At 34.8% G+C, this 22,279-nt stretch overlaps 1 protein-coding gene across 2 annotated transcripts in view; it reads left to right on the top strand.

The window, feature by feature from the left end:
* The window catches only part of GALNT3 (polypeptide N-acetylgalactosaminyltransferase 3), a 44,397-nt gene extending 22,436 nt beyond the window's left edge, over positions 1 to 21,961 (top strand). For both annotated transcript variants that reach the window (XM_043576937.1, XM_043576939.1), the window contains 9 exons: positions 2,468 to 2,640; positions 6,972 to 7,121; positions 8,765 to 8,999; positions 9,484 to 9,601; positions 11,113 to 11,313; positions 13,611 to 13,742; positions 13,953 to 14,054; positions 19,615 to 19,767; positions 20,870 to 21,961. In XM_043576937.1, the coding sequence (XP_043432872.1) occupies positions 2,468 to 2,640; positions 6,972 to 7,121; positions 8,765 to 8,999; positions 9,484 to 9,601; positions 11,113 to 11,313; positions 13,611 to 13,742; positions 13,953 to 14,054; positions 19,615 to 19,767; positions 20,870 to 20,992 (1,387 nt within the window). In that variant the 3' untranslated portion in view covers positions 20,993 to 21,961. The remainder of the gene's footprint in view (positions 1 to 2,467; positions 2,641 to 6,971; positions 7,122 to 8,764; positions 9,000 to 9,483; positions 9,602 to 11,112; positions 11,314 to 13,610; positions 13,743 to 13,952; positions 14,055 to 19,614; positions 19,768 to 20,869) is intronic.
* Positions 21,962 to 22,279: the final 318 nt, after the last annotated feature.

Raw genomic sequence — 22,279 nt, 5'->3', positions numbered from 1 at the left:
TTAAAGTGATCACATTTCATTAATGTGAATTTTTGTGAATTTTTGAATTTAAAATTTTGAAACCTTTTTGTAATTATTAATATTAGTCACATGACAAGTAAACGTATGTGAGGTTTTTTGTTTTTGTTTTTTTTAATCCCAACACCCCATACCAATGCTTCTAAAACAATAAATCATAAGGTTTTTGTTTTTGTTTTTTTTTTTAAGAAAAACAGCATGGAGTTTTTAAATAATTTTTACTTTTAATTTATGTTGGTTTGCAAACCTTTATGTCTTAAAAATACAAGCTTATATTTAGTCATACATTTCTGTGTAATTGTGAGTCAAGACTAATTGTGAATAGGTAGTTTGTGTTTGGACCTTACTTCTAATTGGTAGTTTATCCAAAATTCACTTTAAAATATATCATTTGCTTTCATCTGTCAGTGAGGATGAATGTCATTATTTGCTTCTGACTATGCATGTATATTTGAAATCATGAAGGCACAAAGAGAGCAAAATCACTTTCACTCATAACCTTTGCTTCCTTTTCTTACTCAACAGTGTTGACACACTCTATTAATACTTTATCCTCAACCTAATTCCTTGTTTATCCCTACTAATATTCCACCCTAAAGACAGCCTCTCAGAATAGTATCTGAAACATTCAAACTGAGGTATGGCTATAAAAGTGAATAATGAGAACATACAGGATATCTTTCTTTGGGTGGCTTTCCCAGGCCTCTAGGGTCATACTGGGGGCTCTGTTTCCCTCACAGAGCATTTGAAGTGTGTTAGTTTCTTATCTCCATAAGTGAATGATTTGCTTCCTATCTTTGGGTTTGAACAGCACTGTTTGATTGTTCACACGCTGTATTTATAGTGCCTTTTGAGTGGGAGGATTTTATATTCTGTCTAAAATTGTATAACCATTTATGATTTTTTTTTAAATTTTTTTTCAACGTTTTTATTTATTTTTTGGGACAGAGAGAGACAGAGCATGAACGGGGGAGGGGCAGAGAGAGAGGGAGACACAGAATCGGAAACAGGCTCCAGGCTCCGAGCCATCAGCCCAGAGCCCGACGCGGGGCTCGAACTCACGGACCGCAAGATCGTGACCTGGCTGAAGTCTGACGCTTAACCGACTGCGCCACCCAGGCGCCCCACCATTTATGATTTTTAAGTGAACTTAAAGATTATTTATTTTTACCATAGACCACACATATTTTATGTCCCAGGGTTACTCTGATTTTACAGTGTTTTGAAACCCTCTACTCTGTTATATCTTTGGATCCTCACCTCAACTCAGTACGTGAGGGACTGTGGTCAGCTTCAGTCTCAAAGGCTGGGGACTGTACAGATCCACTCATACCCAACAGCTTCTTATGAAGATTATTTTCATTGAGGAAGATATTATTATAAAAATAAACTCAAGATCAATTTGTAACTAATGTGTTTAGCTAATGGTTAGTACCATTAATCAGCCAAAAACGACTCCTTGTGCCTATCAATGTTTCATATGGCAAAAAGATCACATGACTTTTAACAGGGATTTAGGATTTTATGTAAAATTTTTAAGTTTAGTATTTTAAAATGCTAGGTCTTATTTAATTAAACTATAGATCAGGTTACTGGAGCAAAATCTTTAACACAGCATGGTTGGTATATGGTAGCAACTTAGTAAGTCTTGCTGAATCGTGAGCATCATAAAAAAATAGATTTTATAGTAAGCCATTTTTTTCCCTTTTGGTTCAAGTAGAGATTAAGTAAATTGATTTAAAAACTTGAAAAATATTACATACTTAGGAAAGTAAGAATCTCTACGAAGATGAATATTCATTTAATAAAGTTGCACTGTTTAAAGTTTATTTATTTTTGAGAGCTACAGTGTGTGCGTGCACACATGCACAGAGAGTGGCAGAGAGAGTGGGAGAGAGAGAATCCCAAGCTGGTTCCATGCTGTCAGCATGGAGCCTAATGCGGAGCTTGATCCCACAAACCACGAGATCATGAGCTGAAAGCAAGAGTTGGACACTTAACTGACTGAGCCACCCAGGTGCCCTTGAAGTTGCACTGTTAAAAAAAATTGGAGGTAATAAGAAAAATGGATGATTTCTACGAGGGGGGGGAGAAAAATTGGTTTTTATTTGAGCGATTACAAGTGTTTGCCATTGTTATAGGTTATCTCGCTTGTAGGTTATATTTTCTATTTAAAATGCTATTTGTATTTGAAATTATATTGTTGAGAAAACTTACAATAGCACGTTTTAATCCTTGACCTGGAATCTGTATCAGTGGACATGATCTCTGTGTAAAAAATTTTGTTTTGATTTGCATTTGCATAGCATTAAGATCAACTTACATAGAAAAAAAATTGTCTGCTATTGTTTCTATGGTGATAATGGTTAAATAATAATTTTAGTAATGGCATAGCTCTGAAATAAAGTAATAAAATTCATAATTGTTCTACTTCTTTGACTTCTTCTAGATGTATTGAACAAAAATTTAAGCGCTGTCCTCCCCTGCCTACCACCAGTGTCATAATAGTTTTTCATAATGAAGCCTGGTCCACGCTGCTTAGAACTGTCCACAGTGTGCTTTATTCTTCCCCTGCCATACTGCTGAAGGAAATCATTTTGGTGGATGATGCTAGTGTAGATGGTAAGAAAGCACATGCAAATTAGGTTGTTTTCCAAGTAAATCCATGTGATGTTGTCCAAAGTCTATTTGATTGTATTGTACTCTCTGTATGCACCCCTCCCCCGCCCCCCCAGCTTGAATATAGTACCTTGGATGATGGGTATGATGGATGAGAGTAGAATTCAAACGTGTCTATATTTAAATATTTTAAAGTTCAGAAATGTTTGAAGTACCATGACTTCTAACTTTGTGGTCCTCAATGTGAGATTTTTATTGTAAGGCATAGTGGTTAAGAACACAAACTTGAGCCTTGAGTCAGGCTGCCTTGGTTTGAATCCCAGTTCTGGTCCTATCCAGCTGTGTAACTTGGACAAATTACTTAACCTTTTTATGCCTCAGTTTCTTTATCTGTAAAATGGGGAAAATGCCATATTTCATCGAATTTATTGCACAATACATCATTAGTTTATTTTTTTAATTTTTATCTTTTTTCATCATTAGTTTATATACCGCTAGAATAAAAAACCCTCACAACCAATTACATTAAGATGCCATTGATTATAATAACTATCTAATGGTGCAGCTTAGAATTGAGGAAATACATAAATGATACATAACTCCTAGGATTGTTTTGAAGATTAGATGAGTTAATATAAATAATACATTAATTAATAATATAAATGAGTAGTTAAAAATCATTACAAAGTCACTACATCCTGTTTTATTTTGGCTGCTAAGTATTTCAATATTGTTTACAAAGTTAGCTGAATTCTTTAATGAATGTCTACTTAAAATTACAAATCAACGGTCAGTTACTAAATTGTACATTTTAAATTGGAATTGCAAGGCTAATCAGACAAATGCCCTAATTTGCTAAGTTTTCAAACATTAACGAGTATTTTAAATACCAAACAGATATAGATTATTTCAATGATCACAAAATTTATTCCTGAATTAGTTGAGTTCGGAGCCTGATTCTTTAAGGTCAAATTCTCACTCCAATACTAACTAGCTGTTTCCTCATCTGTAAAATGGAGATAGTGATACTCTTTCATCTATCCAAAAGCAACATCTGTTTTAAGATAAACCATTAATTTATGTGCCATGAAAAAAGAAAAAAATACTGCTTATTAAGTGACATGTCATCAATAACAAGATGTATCCAGACTTAAGAAATGATAATAAGTGAATAAAGCATAAAATTACTAACCTGGCTTATTTAATTTTCTACATACAATCCTAAACATGTCTTTAACTTCAAAATAAAATATCATGAGTGAATTGAGATTGTTTTCAAGTTAAGTATCATCTAGGTGGAATAAATTTGCTTATCTCCAGAGATGTTTGACATGGATGTGAAATGTATTCACTAAATGGGGAAGTTTTATAATTCAAGTTCCCTGCATGTGGGTACACAGTACTGGATCAGAGATTTGAATCTCCAGTCCTCTTACCCAGGTTATAACACCACTTAATTGTAACCAACTGATTTATTTACTGCTTGAAATGTTATGATTTTTTTTTTTTTTAATTCTTGGTCTGTAGTCCATAGAGGTGTGTTTTTTTTCCCCCCATGTTTATGTATTTGTTTTGAGAGAGAGAGAGAGAGAGAGAGAACACAAGCAAGAGAGGGGCAGACAGAAAACGAGAGAGAAAGAGAATCCCATGCAGGCTCTGCACTGGCAGCAGAGAGCCCGATGCAGGGCTCAATCTCATGAACGATGAGATCATGAACTCAGCTGAGATCAAGAGTGGGACGCTTAACTGAGCGAATCACCCAGGCGCCCCTGTATCCATAGAGTTTTAAGTGACATTTGATTAAGTTCTGCATGCCTTTCATATGTTATATTCTAAAAAGAAAAGAAAAAAATAATCCCTCTTTGGTTTTTTGAGCTTCCTTCTCAGATGGTTTTTATTTGTTTGATTTTTCAAGCAGTGAGAAATTAGGGTCACAGTAAGGCTACTTGTAATAAGCCTTCAGTTGAAGGTAACTTCTATTATTGCTCAAACAAAATTAATAGAATTAAAGGAAATCAGAAAGAAAAGTGATATCCAATCATAATCTTCCTATTTAATTTTAATTTCGCTTTTTCTCTCTTGATCGCTGTCTAAATAAACATAGAATGTTTACCTAGTTACATCCATGTCAGAAATCCAATTTTGAAATCTGACATTTTCATACAGTATTATTATTAGCCCATTTCTTTTACCTTCAAAACTTTATTTTTAATGACCATGATGGACTAGATGCATTTTACTTATTTTACCATTCCCCTTCATTCACCCCACCCTGTTAGTATATATCACACTGTAATGAATATCCTTTCTTTTGAATTGTATCTTTGGGTAAGTTAGACTGCTTGGTCAAAGGGTCTGAATATTTTAATTCTTTATAGCATTGGCAATGAATTTGCAACAGTTTTCTTGGTGAGGAATCTTTTTGCATCCTAATGTAATTAATTTGTCTTATTGAATCAAAGATTTAATGAGTACCCGCTATAGAAAATGTGTTCCTAGTTGTTGTAGAGGAGCTTGTGATGTAGAAACTATAGTCCCTGGTTTCAATTGGTTTAGGAAAGAGCAGCATAATATGTGGATAATCAAGTGACAAAGAGATAGTTAAATCCTAGTGACAGCAAAACAAGACAACGTTTTCAGAGCATGGGCCATGTGGTAAGCCTTGTCTTAAATGCACAGCAATCTTTCATTTTTATACTCTCAGCAATCCCTTGTAAGGGTAAATGCTGTTATCCCCATCTTATAGATACACTGAGGTCCAAGTAAAATAAAATAACTTACCAAAAGTCACTCAGCTAAAAGTAATGGTGCTATAAATAAATAAACCCAGGAGGTCTGATTTCACGGCTTTGTGCTCTTAACCTTGCAAAAATACAGGTATGGATGGGGCTTGAATTTAAGGGGCAGATAAAAATTTATAGGAAGTTTGGAAGTTGTGGGTCAATAAAAAATTCTTTAATGACTCAAACAGGGGACAGTTTATTGAAGGAATCTATAGTGACTCCATTAAAAAAGATTCAATCCCCATTAAAGACTTTGAAATGTTTTTATACAAGTTTCTATTTTATAAATCTACGATTAAGGCAGAAATATCCATGATTTATATTTTAAGACAAGTTACAATCCTGCTTGTCTTTCAGAGAATTAATTCTGAGGTTCTTAGAAGGTATGAAAATGTTAGCCTATTATTTTGAGGCAGCAATGCTTAGATTTATTGTCCACAGAAGTTGTTCCTGAACTCTCACTTCCTTTATGAATGTTTAAACTTTGAATAAGCAACTCTTTTATCTGTACCACTGGAGAACTGAAAAAATATATATAATCATAGATAAAGTCATCTATGTTTGCTTCTGGAATCAGGCAGAAGCAAACATCTACCCTAGGACATTTACTGATGTTCTCAGCATCCCCAGATCTTTTTGAGGCTGTGCTATGGGCCCAAGAAGTCCACCTGAGGAAACACATTGTATACTTAACAAAGAATCAAGAATTTATTGGTGAAAAAAAGCAGACTTAAGAAGCTGTTTCAAAATATGAACAATACTTGACTGACATGATTAATGTGTTTTCTTTTACCTACTGTTTTAACTCTTGCTTATCATGTCTCATCCAAATTGGAATGTTGAATATCTTAAATTATATACCCATTAATAAGATTTAGCCTGTTTTTAGCTCCATTCCTAACTACATGCTCCTTTCTTCTTTCATATTTTTACTGGAAAAAATTCTGTGTCAGCAGACTCCAAAGCTTTCAAAAATTTTATGCTGACTCTTTGTAAAAATATTCCTAAACTGCTGTAGCCTTGGGCTTTCCTATTTGCCATTTTCCTAATCATTTTTGTTTTAAATTATTATGATCACTGCCTAAGTATCAGAGAATCCTTTTGATACTTGGCATTTTTCTTTGAATTTCCAGACTTAAATTCCAATTTTAAAATGTGTCAAATATCTTTTTGGCCAAATTCAGTTTCCTTCACTCCCTTAGCTAGTTTTCTCAGACCCCTAAATGAGCCTTCTTAACTCCTGGGTCTACTCCATTTGAAGTCTCTCCCCTCCCCACAAAATATATTTATTGATATTGCATGTACAGGATAAGTCAGTGTTACCACAGTATGTGTTATAGTTGTTCAGAAGTTAAGATTTGCATATATAGCTATTGCTTTTCTTTAAAGAGTTAAAGATACAATTTCGTCTTAATGGGAGGATGTGTGCAACTGTTAAGATGACAAATGTGGAGATATCATTGCCCTGTGGTTTCTTCATTTGCTTTCATGTGTTCATATATGAAAATAAACTTAGGAAGAGTTAATCCTGATATTTTTTTTTTCTTACAGAGTACTTACATGATAAACTAGAGGAATATATAAAACAATTTTCTATAGTAAAAATAGTTAGACAAAGAGAGAGAAAAGGTCTGATCACTGCCAGGTTGCTAGGAGCAACAGTTGCAACAGCTGAAACCCTCACATTTTTAGATGCTCACTGTAAGTATATATGTATAGATGTAGTTGTAACATTTTCCCCTCTGCTTCCCTCTAACTTAAAAAGTGAAGAAAGCTTTTCTTTAAATAACTAATTGTATTTTCTTTAACATCATTTTCAGCTGATGCTTATAGCAATGACAGCCTAAGCAGGTTATAGCTCTGGGTAGGAGCCTCCTTTCACTTACATGGAGTTAGGCTCCTTAACTTCAGTATCTTTCCTTCAGCGACCAGATTTCCCAGCGAGTTATCCTTGCTTGGGATTTTTTTCAGATACTCACTGTGTCCACCCGCCCCCCCCCCCCAAATGTTTTTCGTTATTATTATTGATTCTTATAGTTTAAAATGAATGAAAGTTTTAAGTGTAAGCAATTTTATCTTTAAACTTTGACCTGGTACTGATACTTTCAATTTCTATATTTCCATTCTTTTTTCAAAGATTTGCACACTCCTCTTGTGCTAAGTTAGAGGTGTCCCCTTCCAACTTTTTCTGGTATCTTTTCCATGAATAGTATCAATTTTTGTTTTTGTTGCTACTGCCTTTTTTTTTTTTTTGCCCTTTATTTTTAATGGTTTTGTTCTCTAGTGTCAATGATTTTAAAGTATTTAGAAAGTATTTTTAGAGTAAATTTTAATGGGCATGTTAGGGATCACCAAAATGTCCCTTAGTCCTTCAGCTTTAGATTTACTGGATTATACTCTTTGTATGACTGTTTTGTTTTGAATTGAACTGACTAGCCCTTGGATTATGTTTGACCCAGCAAATGGTTTTGGTCATATGCTAATTTTTCTAGGAGGACTTTTGGATTTGAGTCTCTTTAGAGTTTTCATATCCAGTACTCCCTTAATACCTGGCCTTCAAATGAAGAGAGGTCTATAGGTAATCCAAGGGAAGTGTTTTGAAAAGGAAATGGTTCATTCTCCAATATTTCCTCTCCTGGTCCAAAATTCCAATTATGTCACACTGGGCATTCTTCCTCTGAGGCAAATGTATCTGATGATCCTCCTTGATGCCAAGTGGTCCTTCTAATAACTGCCAAACTCTGCCTGATGGGGAGACGTGGGTAGGACTGAGTCTCCTGAACTCTGTGTATTAAGTGAGCCTGGCCCCCAGCCAAGACCCAGACTTTGTATGGCATTCCTTTGCCCCCACTTTCCATTAGGGCTGGTCCTTCTCCAACTGCTGACATAAGAATATTCTGACTCGTTGGCTTATTTTCTCCTAAGACTCAGAGAAATGAAGATTTTGTTACTATACCTTACTGAGGGAGACAAGTTTATATAAATCAGAACACTTTTGGGGCTAGATGGCATGGATCAGCAAAAACTTACCTTTGATCCAAGGCCATTTTAGAGGAAAACACATCATCTGAAATTTAAATACACCAGTATCATTTTATTTCCTCCCTAACGTTAAAAAAAAAAATCATCCTCTGTAGATAAATTTTCCTAACTATGCTGAATTGTGCCTTACCTTTTTCATCCAACCCTCATCTTGTCACCAGAAACCTTTAAGAAATCTCCCCTATGTAAATGTTCAAAACACGAATGGCTGTTATTCTTGTTTCTCTAAATCATCTTCAAACCACAAAAGAGAAAACCCTCAGTGTTTTCGTTGGGTTAATTAGAATTGTGTTCCCTTCCAGGTGAGTGTTTCTATGGTTGGTTAGAACCTTTGTTGGCCAGGATAGCTGAGAATTACACTGCCGTGGTGAGTCCGGATATTGCATCCATAGACCTGAACACATTTGAATTCAACAAACCCTCTCCTTATGGAAGCAATCACAACCGTGGAAACTTTGACTGGAGCCTTTCCTTTGGCTGGGAATCGCTTCCTGATCACGAGAGGCAAAGAAGGAAAGATGAAACCTACCCAATTAAGTAAGACGATTGCTCCCAAAGTCTTATATGCAGTTCAGTTATTTGAATATGTATTCACACTTTGCTTTTTACAGTTTTTGCCTCCAAGGTAATTCACACTAATGAAATAAAGAAACACACACACATCCTATGTTGGGAATAGAGAAGCCATTTATGTATATACTTACACATGATGTTACCGAATAGGAAGTAGAATCAGTGAGGCCTTTTGTCTTCTCATAATCATTAGTAAAGAATCTTTAGAATTGGTTAGAAGACACTTAATAATTTTGTTTCTCTGGGAAAATATATTTAAAGTACTTCCCTCCCTGCTTCCCCATAAAACTTGACTCTGAAGGTAGCATTTTTAGTTTCTATTAACCAATATAAAACTTCTTGAAATTGTGATCTAATTTGTTTGTGATTTGATTTAGTCACTCTTTAAATAACTTGTTTTTCCTTATTTTATTTTTATAACAAAATTTGACAATGGATTATTTTTCAGAACACCCACTTTTGCAGGAGGCCTTTTTTCCATATCAAAAGAATATTTTGAATATATTGGAACTTATGATGAAGAAATGGAAATCTGGGGAGGTGAAAATATAGAAATGTCTTTCAGAGTAAGTTTATAAATATAACGCATATTAGACAATAAAATACACATTTTGTTCTAATTGGCTGATATGATTATCCTAGATGTGTGCAGTTTCTACTTTTTGTGCTTCTAAAATTCAATTGCTAGAACTTTTAGAATACGGGTATTTCTTTTCAAAATGTTAACTTAATATATTTACTTGTTGCGGCCAGTGTAACAAGAGGAATCAGTTAAACTCCTGTGTCCAGCCAATAGCACCAATTAATGCACTTGTAGCAACTGAATTCCAGCCAAGATAAATATAATTCAGTCTAGTGCTTCAGGAAATGAGTTGATTATCAAGGGAGTCAGAATGGAAAAATATTTATGTATAACTTTAAAAAGACCTTAACTCTTTGGATTAAATGACCTTTTTTTCCCCCTATACATATTAAAAGTTAATATAAGAAACAAAACAAAAACTTTGGATGGTCTCCACATACACTTATTTCATTTCATGATTCATTTTCTGCAATGACTCTATCATTCATCTTTCATCCTTTAGACTGGAAGGTACTGGGAAAAGAACTGAACTAGTAGTTAGAAGATTTAAGTTTTAGCTCTGGCTCCATTACATAATGGCAATGATGATCTTAGCCAAATTTGAACTGCTCAAGGGAGGGGTCTTATTATATCCATTTAAGTATTCCCAACCCCTAGCGCGTGTTAGATCTCAGGCACAATTTGTTGAATTAAAAATAACACTGAGTTTTCTCATTTGTTTAAAAACAAAAGAGAGAGAGAGAGAGAATATGGTCTCTTGCCCTAATGCTAGCACAGATTATTAAGCATGTCTTCATTTTTGATTTTTTGCTTAGTGACTGTTCATGGCAGAACTGATTGCTAAGATTTTTAAATGAGCAAGTATTGATTTAATAATTTTTCATTTTATTTAGAGATAATGCAAATAAGTTTTTTTGTCCCTCTATCTCTAAATAGGTATGAGTCTTTAATAATGACCAACTACTTCACAAGCTTAAAAGATTGTACTTTGGTATTATCTGGAATTGTTTTCTAAATTAGAAAATTGAATATGCAAGGAGTAAATAGAGTCTGGGTCCACTTACTCCAAGACTGCTAGTTCATGCCAGAGAAGAGAGAATCTGGTTCAAGTGAAGTGGCCATATAACTTGTATAAGAAGATAGAATTCAAATACAGAAGAGTCTTTGGTCTTTTGTATATATTAGAGAGCTTGCATAATTGTTTGCAAAAAAAAAATGTGGGGCTTTATTTTTATGAGAGATCTGAAATCACTATTTTGTTGAAATATTTCCTGAAAGTATACTTATGTTGTCTTTAGTATTTGTACCATTTCATAAAGTTGTTTTTTTATATTTAAGAATTTAAGTTGAACTGGCAGAGGACAGAGACTATTTGTGAAGTTATTATAAATCTTTTCTGTTTTGTTTTTATTAGTATCTTAAAGGTGAATTTAAAAGCAACACTTTTATATTTTAAAAATACTGTGAATTTAAACAAATATCATTAATTATCAGGTATGGCAATGTGGTGGGCAGTTGGAGATTATGCCTTGCTCTGTTGTTGGACATGTCTTTCGCAGCAAAAGCCCTCATACCTTTCCAAAAGGCACTCAGGTGATTGCTCGCAACCAAGTTCGCCTTGCAGAAGTCTGGATGGATGAGTACAAGGAAATATTTTATAGGAGAAACACAGATGCAGCAAAAATTGTTAAACAAGTAAGTTAGAGCTAAATCATTAAATTACAATAAAAATCCACATCAAGTTCACATATTCTTTTACTTATTTGTGTCAGTTCAAGTGCAAAACATTTTTAAAAGTTAATTTTGAAATCGAGTTTTTTAACTCAGAATATATAACTTATTGGAGCACCTGGTGGCTCAGTCAGTTGAGTGTCTGACTCTTGATTTTGGCTCAGGTCATCTCTCTCCCTCTGCCCCTTTCCCTCGTGTGCACATGCACGTGCTCTTTCTCTCAAATATATATATATAATATATATATATTATATATATTATATATATATTATATATAAAATATATATTTATTAAATATATATTTTTATATATTTATTAAATTATTATATATTATATATTATACATATTAATTATTATATATATTTATTAAATATATATTTATATATATTATATATAATATATTAAATATATTATATATATTTGTGTGTATGTGTGTGTGTATACACACACACATAACTGATTGATGCCAATGTTTTCTTTTTTTTTCTTGAGGAAAAATCAAGTAAAATGCCTTTTTAAAAATTTAGGCATTCCACTTGATGTTACTCTTTAAGTATGGAAGATATTTAGTTTTTGTAACTGCTTTGGTGTAGTATTTTACCCAAAGAATATGGTTAAGTGGAACCGCTTTTAACTGGTTTTAGGTGATGTGATTAACACCTAAATAAAGGTGCTAAGTGGCTCTTTGAACTGGAGATGGAGACAATGTCAGAGTGTGGTAGGAGAATAAACCAGAAGTATCAAGGCTTTTTTATTTCAAATTCTGGTTCCACTGCTCACTGGAGGGGTTACCTTTGCAAAGGCCTTCTGAGTCTGTAAAATGGGATGACACTTCATAAGGTGGTTGAGAGTTGGCCCAACATGAGGTGTGTGCTCAGCCAAGCTTCTCTCTGCTTCCCTGTTTTCAGAGATGAAACACTTGCCTGTCTACCAGAGTAGCTATGAAATAAAGAAGTAAGTGCTCACAAATGTATGGCACTATTGTTACTGACCTGTCATAGTAAAAGCTGTGCAGAATTGTAATGCTTAAGACATTAGAACCGAGCTCCAACAGGTTCAATATTGGGTGTGGTTCACAAGCTCAACATTTTAAGAACATGCTTCAGTGAATGGCATCCAACCCCCTTTTTAAGAAACAGTGCTGATTTGCAGAGGGTATATATTGAGATTAAAGGGCATCAACATTTTGACTGTCATAAAGAAAGGTCTGGTTACCTCTTTCCAGCTTTTCTGTGGTCTCCAGTAACTTCCTGTAACATGCCAGTGGCATGCAAAGTCAGAGCACTACTGGGTTAGATGGCTATCTTTTTATCTAAGGCCACCAGGACAAATTGGGAAGATTGTGTACTTGGCTAAGCAGGCAAGTGGGCGCTAACTGCTTATCTCCCACAACAGGGCAGGGGAGCCAGTAAACCCCTATTTTTACCACAAGGCAAACAGATCTCGTGATAAAATGAATAAGCTAGTCAGAAGTCCTTTAGAGTTTACATTTTTTGCTAAAATCCCTGGTCAAGACATTAAAATTGGCAGAGAAAATATTTTCTTAACTGAAATGATAAGCTTGAGTATTTAAACTTTCTATATAATAGGTACCAAATATAATTTTCCTTTAAAATTTTGCCTATAGACCAAATACCTTTTCAGTTTAATAGTGTTCTTTAAAATTCTTTTCCTAGTCCTTTCACGATAAAGGAAAATAAAATGCAGTTATTAAAAACTTGCCTTTTTCTACTAATACATTATTATGTTTAAGATTTTGTTAGGAGTAAGTAACCCATTTAAAACTAGAAAAAAAAATTATTCCCAACTGTGTTGTTTTTTGTAGTCTTGACTAGAGAAGAGATATAAATTACATTGTATTGGCAACTGTTTCTTTATACCTGCTTCCTCACACCTCACTTTACAGATCATTTTTGGGTATAAAATTAAGATCCATTTTGGATGCCCCCACTACCATTTCTTGGCCCACAGCATTTCTCTAGAGACCTTTTGCCCATGGGGGACGTCTGGTACCACAAAGAAAGAATAAAATAGTATTACGTCAGCACCACAGTGGTAACGTGACTCTCTTTGAAGGCAGAGACAAGCAGGCAGGCATACTTGTTGCCTGAATAAATGGTGGATACTTTAAATTGCATCTTGCATTTTGGCCCAGAATTTTTTTCTTTAAGATCCAAATGTAAACACAAATAGTAGCATTTAAACTACTTTATCAGTGCTGTTTTGATTAAGCATTCTTTTTACTTCTTCTCTTTCTCCAGAAATCATTTGGTGATCTTTCAAAAAGATTTGAAATAAAGCACCGCCTTCAATGTAAAAATTTTACGTGGTATCTGAACACTATTTATCCAGAAGCATATGTGCCAGACCTTAATCCTGTTATATCTGGATATGTGAGTGTTTTCCTCCTCCTTTTTACTTGGTTTATGCCTTGCCACAAACATTTATGTGGTTCAGTGAAAATTGCTGAAATACTTCCCGGTTTATTGCTTTTGAGATTTTACATTACTATTTATTAATACTACTTCCTGGAATTAACTGAAAAAAATATATAAACCCCATAGATTAAAAAAAATTCTTATAACTTGAAAATTTCCCTTTAGATTAAAAGCATTGGTCAGCCTTTGTGTCTGGATGTTGGAGAAAATAATCAAGGAGGCAAACCATTAATTTTGTATACATGCCATGGACTTGGGGGAAACCAGGTGAGCACTGCGCTAAAAATCCTCCCTTTTTGTTGGCTCTTACAAATAAGTTGTCAGAAGTCCCAAATCAGCTTTATATTTTGGTATAAATTGGTATTTAAAATGCTTTTAGGTTAATAATGTTTGGCAATTAATATTAAAGTTGTTGCATACTTTGTTTTGACTTTCATCCTGACACGGAAAACAATTGGAAGTTACCTACCCATTCAGTAGAAAGGCAAATGAGAAAATAATAGAGTCATGCCATCTGAAATTAAAAAAAAAACAACAACAGGATCTTGTATGTGGGTCTTTGATGTTTTGGGACTATTGGCAAGGTGCTTTTGCAAAATTATACATAAAGGCTATATTTAACTGCATTTGATAGCAAATTATATTAAATGTGATACCAGAAGAGCAGTATTATAAGTTATTTTTGTGGATCATGATATTATTTCAATATGTTCTTTACAAAAAGGTATGGGGCACCTGGGTGGCTCAGTCAGTTAAGCGTCTGACTTCGGCTCAGGTCATGATCTCACAGTTCGTGAGTTCGAACCCCACATTGGGCTCTGTGCTGACAGCTTAGAGCCTGGAGCCTGCTTCAAATTCTATGTCTCCCTCTCTCTCTGCTCCTCCCCTGCTCATGCTCTGTCTCTCTCTCCTTCAAAAATAAATTAAAAAAAAACATTAAAAAAAATTTTTTTTTTTAATAAAAAAAGGCATGTTCTTGATTATCCTTGACTGATGATTTATCTGCTTGTTACCACGCTTTGACTGTTTTAACAATTAAGACAAATGTCAAGTGTCACTGTTTGGCCTACTATGGGTAGAGAACTTATTAACATACAGTTTTAGCATTTAGCTTCTTTGCCTTGCCTTTTACAAGTTAACTCCTGGAAGGATTGAACTCTTCTCATTTGTTCATTCAACAAATTCACTGAGTGACCCCTCCATGCCAGGTATTCTGCTGGGTTCAAGAAATTTAGATTCTGTCTCCCTCAAGAAATCTATATTTCAAAACCAATGGTTACTGTCAGCATGATAAGGTCTGGGATAAAGCATTCAGAGTGCTTCCAGAGTATGGGGGAGGGCATCTGAATGAATTAGACTGGGTGCCCATACATTTTCCTTGGAAAGATGACATTTGAAAACATTTTTTGAAAGGTACATAGGAGTTATGAGATGGCTGGTGGGAGTGAGAACAGGATGGGAAGAATGTGAAGGGGGGTTCTAAGGAGGAGAGCTGGTATGTCTTTCTTCTGCGAATTGCAGGTATTTTGGTGTAGAGTTCAAGATGTGTGTGGAGGATTTTCGTACTATTAAATACTCACGATGTCTTATTTTAAGCGGATGGAACTTTGGTGATGTCAGCTTTAAGAAAGTATCAGTTTATCTCCTGGTCCATCCTCTTCCATGTTTCTTCCTAGTCATTAACCTCAGCTTACTCTAGTTCTAATCCCTTCTCATCAAACCAACTAATCTACTGAGGGTAGAGAACACAGAAGCCCAGAAGCCATAGCTAGTGATTGAGATATAATTATAGAATGTGATGGAGATTCACATACACACATATACACAGGTATAGACACATGCATATATACCTATACATACATATATCTACATATGTGCATGCATATATATATATATATATATATATATTATACACACACACACGTTTTAAAATAACATTGCCTTCTATATATTAGAAGAAAAATAAATAATTGTATTTTTTTTTTTTTGGAAATAATACTGGACCATGCTAATTAAAATTAAGTTTTTGGACAATAAGTATTTAGTCATTTGTAAAAACCTTATCACTAAATGTAAATACTTACAAATTTTCCTAAGCTTCCTCTACCATTACATTTATTTTATCATAAGAGTTGAAAATATCTTATACATTGTTTATCTGTTTTTCTCTTGTCCTTGCCATAAAGATGTTTTTATAGTCTTTTCTCTGAAATAACTTGTAAATTATAAATACAGTATAGATGTATTTTAAAAATGTAGATGGAAGGCATGGTGCCTGGGTGGCTCAGTTGGTTAAGCATAAGACTCTTGGCCATGATCTCAGGCCATGATCTCACAGTTTCCCAAGTTGAGCCTCACATTGGGCTCTGCACTGGCAGCACAGAGCCTGTTTGGGTTTCTCTCTGTCCCTCTCTCTGCCCCTCCCCCACTCATACTGTCTCTGTCTTTCAAAATAAATAATCTTAACAAAATAAAAATAAATTAAAAAAATAATAAAACTTGGGGGATGGAGAAGTAGTTCACATGTTCTTTCAATAAATATTTGTTTAGAGCCTGTAATGTAACTAGCACTGTTGTATTGAAAAATCCTACCTTGTGGATCTTGTATTCTTGAAGGAGAAGAAATAAACATATGTAATTTTGGGCATAAAGAAAAATGAAGTGAGGTAGATGGGTGATTTGAATGTGAGGAGCAGGGTGGAGGGGGGATTTGTTTTCAGAGGTTCAGGAAGACCTCTTTGAAAAGGTGATGTTGGAGCAGAGGCCTAAAGGAATTGGAGAGGAACCGTGTTCCAGGAAGGGGACATCCTGGCAGAAGGGGTGCAAGGCTAGAAGCCAGTGGCAGGTAAATGGAGTGGTCAGCAAGTCAGTGTGGCTGCAGCAGAGTGGTCCAGGAAGACAGGGTAGGAAATGAGGTCAGAGACATCGATAAAGGGCCTGGTCATTGAAGGTTTTGCAGACCTCCCCTAGGAACTTGGATTTAGTTCTGAATATGACAGAGGCCATCTGAGAGTTTTGAGAAGGAGAATAATATTTCCTGGTTTCATTTTTTTAAATGTTTATTTGTGTGTGTGTGAGAGAGAGAGAGAGAGAGGAAAAAAAAACATGCAAGTGGGGGAGGGGCAGAGAGGGGGACGGAGGATCTAACCTGGCTCTGTGCTGACAGCAGTGAGCCTCATGAGCTCACAAACTGTGAGATCATGACCTGAGCCAAAGTTGGATGCTCAACCGGCTGAGCCACCCAGGTGTGGGTCCTGGTTTAAATATTAAGAAGATGACTCTGATTTCTAGCACTGTAACACCGTGGTCGATTTTATTTTGGTTTCTTTCCTTTAAATTTTATTTTAAGTCAAGCATTGCATTTAAACTACATTGCAAATTTTAGTTCCTTTAGTGCTAAGTGTTTTTGATCTGTCATCCAACTTAATCATTTCTTCATGCTCCCTTCTACTATTTTGACCAGATAATGACAATTTTATAACATAAAAACTCCATTATAACAGTATTTGTGTATGCCAAGTAAAAATAAGTAGTTTGAGGGGCGCTTGGGTAGCTCAGTCGGTTGAGCGTCCAACTTTGGCTCAGGTCATGATCTTACAGCTCGTGGGTTCAAGCCCCACGTTGGATTCTGTGCTGACAGCTCAGAGCCTGGAGCCTGCTAAGGATTCTGTGTCTCCCTCTCTCTCTGCCCCTGTTCCACTCATGCTCTGTCTCTCTCTCTCTCTCAAAAATAAATAAACATTCAAAAAATTTTTTTAAAATAAGTAATTTGATAATGTGAGTATATTGATCAAATATACTGGTGCAATAATGCCGTGTAAGTCATTATGGCTTTGTAACATGTAATGCTTTGCTGCTGCTACTTTCTACTCCAGGGCATTTGTCCTCGTTCCAAGTTATGTCTCTCCACTATCCCCGGCTAGCTAATTATACATTCTTTTGGTTGCTTAAGTATCTTCCACTCTTTCCTATTCCTTATAACTACCTTTTAATGATTAAAAAATATATAACGTGTGTAAGCTAAGATACTGGACCAACTTTTCACACCATCTTTGAAATTCTAAGATTTATCTTTCTTGAGGAATGTTAGCCAAAGTACTATTTTCATGATCTATACTCCTATTCTTTCAGTGTCTCCATCTGAAGAACTATCAGTTATAAAAATGATGGATATATTTATGGAAGGAGCTAAATTAAGCATGAGGCCAAGATCAGGGGAACTCAAGGTTAATTCAGCTAATGTTTGTGAAGTGCCTAGTCTAATACACATAAAGGGTTTAAAACAGCCCCTGCTTAGCACATAATAAAGGCTCAATAAATATTAGTGCTAAGACTAATCACTTCATTATTAAAAATCCATTATGTTCACTTATTTTATCTTTGGAATGTCAACATTGTGAAATATTTGATTTGTAATGGATGTTATTATTAGATACACTGCCTGACTTTGGTCTGTGAAGCCAGCTAGCTACACACACAATTCCGATAGAGTGCAATAAAAGTTATTTCTGATATGCCACGGGAACCCTGAAACGGGTGTAATTTTGTTCAGTAGGACAAGTTCAGGAAAACTAAAGAAGCAAAGTAACATTTGAATTGGCTTTTTGAGGCTAAAAAGGAATTAGCTAGGCAGAGAAGGATCCAGAAGGATATTTCAGGCACAGCACAGTAAAGCAGTCTTAGAGTTATGGATGCATATGCTCTGCATTGGTAGAATTGTGCGGAAAGAATATAGCATACAGTTTAGGCATTGGTTGACATAAGATTGAAAACGGAAGAATTCACGTACCAGTTAAGGAGTGTAGACTTCTCTTAGCAGCATTAGTGACTCACTCAAGTAAGGGAGGTAGGAGATTGAATCAGTCTTATGAAAGACTGGCAGCAGGGTGAATTGGATTATGGGGGCAGAGACTGCAGGTCTCTGGAGGTATTACAGTAAAGATTCTGAGTGCCTGAATAAGAGAAGTGATGTACCAAGGAAAGTGGGATGGTGACGTCTGAGAAGGAAATTTGGTAGAGCTAAGAAGCTATGTAACTGGACACATGGGGAGAGAGAAACATCAATCCTAGTAATAACAGCTAAAATGAATTAAAAGCTTACCATGTACCAGTTATTGTTCTGAGTGTTTTACACTTATTATCCCTTTTATCCTCATAACACTGTAGGGTAGGAACTATTAAATTACCCATTTTAGGGGTGCCTGGGTAGCTCAGTCAGCTAGGCGTCCGACTCTTGATTTGGGTTCAGGTGATGATCTCAGAATCGTGAGATCGAGCCCTGTGTCAGGCTCCATGCTGAGTGTGAAGCCTGCTTGGGATTCTCTCTCTCTCCCTCTCTCTCTCTCTCAAAACGAAAAAAGAAAAAATATAAATAAATTACCCATTTTACAGGCAAGGAAACTGAGACATGGAGAATTGTTCCTAATGTAAATGAAAATGCCATTAATTGAGAGGAATAAGAGAAAAGGAACACTTTGCAGAGAGGAAGAGGCAATTAATATGCTTGCTAGAAGTTTCCAGATCCTTTTCCATGCTGTACCTGTCCTAGCTAGCCTCCATCCCACCTGATAACCTCCTATTTCTGACATGAGAGGAAGACAATACATTCTTAAGTAACTACCTATTGCTGATACACTGGAAAAGCATTTAGCATCTTCTGTCATAAAAGCTCAGCTTATGTTTCTAATGCCTACTTTTATTGTATTATTTTGTTCAGTATACATGACTTCATTATTCAGTGATTATTATTATTATTATTATTATTACTATTGGACCATTATTTTGCAACTGAGGATACAAGTCAGTAATAGCATTCTTCTTTTCACAGTATTTTGAATACTCGGCTCAACGTGAAATTCGCCATAACATCCAGAAGGAATTATGTCTTCATGCTGCTCAAGGTCTTGTTCAGCTGAGGGCATGTGCCTACAAAGGTCACAAGACAGTGGCCAGTGGAGAACAGATATGGGAGATCCAAAAGGTAACTGAGTGCAATTAATTCACCTCTCCATGTAATTATTTTGATTAGCTCTAATTGCTTATCTGAGAAAATGAATGAAACATAGCATATTAATGTTATCTATCAGAATTTCTCCTTGTTAACTTTGTTATTGTGTATATCTACCAATGTGATAAAGAGAATATATCTAGGAATTAAATACTCTTAGAAGCAAAATAATAGTAAAGTTGCTTAGTGAAAGCATGATTTATACAGATCAACACTTTTGTGAATTATTAATAATAGTTGCCCATATCTGTCTTTTTAAGAGTTTCTTATAAGGCTTCTGACAACAGCCACATTTTTTTTATCCTGACAGAAAGAAAAAAAATCATTATATTTTCCTCACCTACAGTAATTAATTCTTTTCACCTGTTTTAGAACTTTTTTATGAATTTAGAATTGAAAGAATATATAAAATATCTTTCCTGTTTTTCTGTTTGTTTTTTTTAATTTTTATTTCTGAGAGGCAGAGAGACAGAGCACAAGTGGGGGAGGGGCAGAGAGAGAGGGAGACACAGAATCCGAAGCAGGCTCCTGGCTCTAGGCTCTGAGCTGTCAGCACAGAGCCTGATGCAGGGCTTGAACTCACAAACTGTGAGATCATGATCTGAGCCGAAGTCGGATGCTCAACCGACTAAGCCACCCAGGTGCCCCTCTGTTTTTGTTTTAAGGCTTAGCTAGAACATAGCAGTTCTTACCTAAAAAGTGTTTTGTGCCCTACCAGAACACTATAAGAGACTGATTTTTATAACATAATATTTTAAAAGAGTTTGTCACTTATGGATATCCCAATGGAATGTTTCTTGTTTGAAAACTTGATGCAGCCCTCACTCTGTCTACATCTCTTCATTTATGTAATACCTTCTGTGAATTGAACAGTAGTGGCATAAATGCCAAAATGCCAAAAACCAACAAGATTTTATGACATAGTTGATCTGAGGAAGATTAAAAGTTAAGAACAATGTACATTTGGTATGTGAGTCTCCCTTTAGCTTCCATGAGACCATAATGTAGTTTCCATATTTATCAGTTAGCTATGAGTCTTGAAATTTAATGCCTATTGTGTTTCCTTTTATTGTAGGATCAACTTCTATATAATCCATTCTTAAAAATGTGCCTTTCAGCAAATGGAGAGCATCCAAGCTTAGTGTCATGCAATCCGTCAGATCCACTGCAAAAATGGATTTTTAGCCAAAATGATTAAGTGTTCCTTAAAATTAAGGAGTTGAAAAAGAAGATATTCTTTCTCATAAAACTGTGACTAAGCATACACTGTAGTTGTTGAAAATTATGCAAAAGCAGCTAATTATAACTTATTCCAAGTGCATTTTTCTTATTTATATCTTAAAATGTCTATGTAGCACTGCTACAGAAATCTTTTAAGTTTCCATTTCAAAGCACAATAGCTAAGAATACCAAAGACTATTTTGAAATGTCCAGATTTAGGGAAAGAGATGTTTACAGTATGATGAAAATAATTTTCCAAGTAAAGTGATATTTGTGTATTTTGTGCACTTAAAGATATGCATAGCTACATTCACACACTCACAATTTAAAATATTTCTTCTAGTTTTTTTGGGGAGGGAGAAAGATTTGATACTGTATTTTTTTAACTACATAGAAATGGATCAATGAAGGTCAAGCATTGGCCTTTGTGTACAAACCAGGAAATTTTTATGGATCTAAAATTTATTATATAAAAATGCAGGTAAACTTTTTTGCCTTTTGTTTACTTATCTGTCAAATGTTTCCTTCAACATGAAATTAAGTGAATAAGGAGAATATTTTTGATGCTGCAGTATCTTGGCAAATTTTAAAATATTTTTTAGTCTGAAGACCTCTTGACTTGAAGCACTTAAATATTGCTTAAAAGACATTTCTTAAATAACTATACTGTGTTTTCCCAGAGCAATTAAAAAAAAAAAAACTATGTTACTATCTGTTGAAAAGGTGTCTTTTTCCTTTCTGCTAGTCTTTTTTTCTTACCAAAAGTCGCTAACCTTGAATGTTTGTGAAATTGAATTCCAAATGTAGAATACCTGACTCATTTAAAAGCTAAATTTTATTTGGTGCTGATTCAATTATAGATGATCTTTGTAAAGATTTTTCTTCATCAAAAAAACCTCTGTCTATATGGAAAACACAATAAAATGAATCCTTATCACTGTTGTAATTATTTGATTTAAATTTCTTTCCTCTTTTGGATAAAATATATAATTTATATTGGATGGGGGAGGGCATGAATTTTGTATATTTAATTTCTAATTACCTATCGTAGAGCCATCAGATATTTTTAAGGAATACTCAAATATTTCATGGTAATCGTATAAAAAATGGGGAATGGAGAAGATTCTATGTTAGATATTTTGAACATTTTGTACTAATTTCTGATAACTTTCCTTGAGCATCTGATAGAGTAATTTTAAAAAAAAAATGTGATGCCTGCTTAGGAGATTTAACACTTTTTTTTTCCCTCTCATTTTATATAGAG

Source organism: Prionailurus bengalensis, chromosome C1 (genome assembly GCF_016509475.1).
Source record: "Prionailurus bengalensis isolate Pbe53 chromosome C1, Fcat_Pben_1.1_paternal_pri, whole genome shotgun sequence".
In the NCBI taxonomy this organism is placed as follows: Eukaryota; Metazoa; Chordata; class Mammalia; order Carnivora; family Felidae; genus Prionailurus; species Prionailurus bengalensis.
The sequence above is the reverse complement of the archived record's forward strand: the minus strand, read 5'-3'. Positions and strand labels throughout refer to the sequence as shown.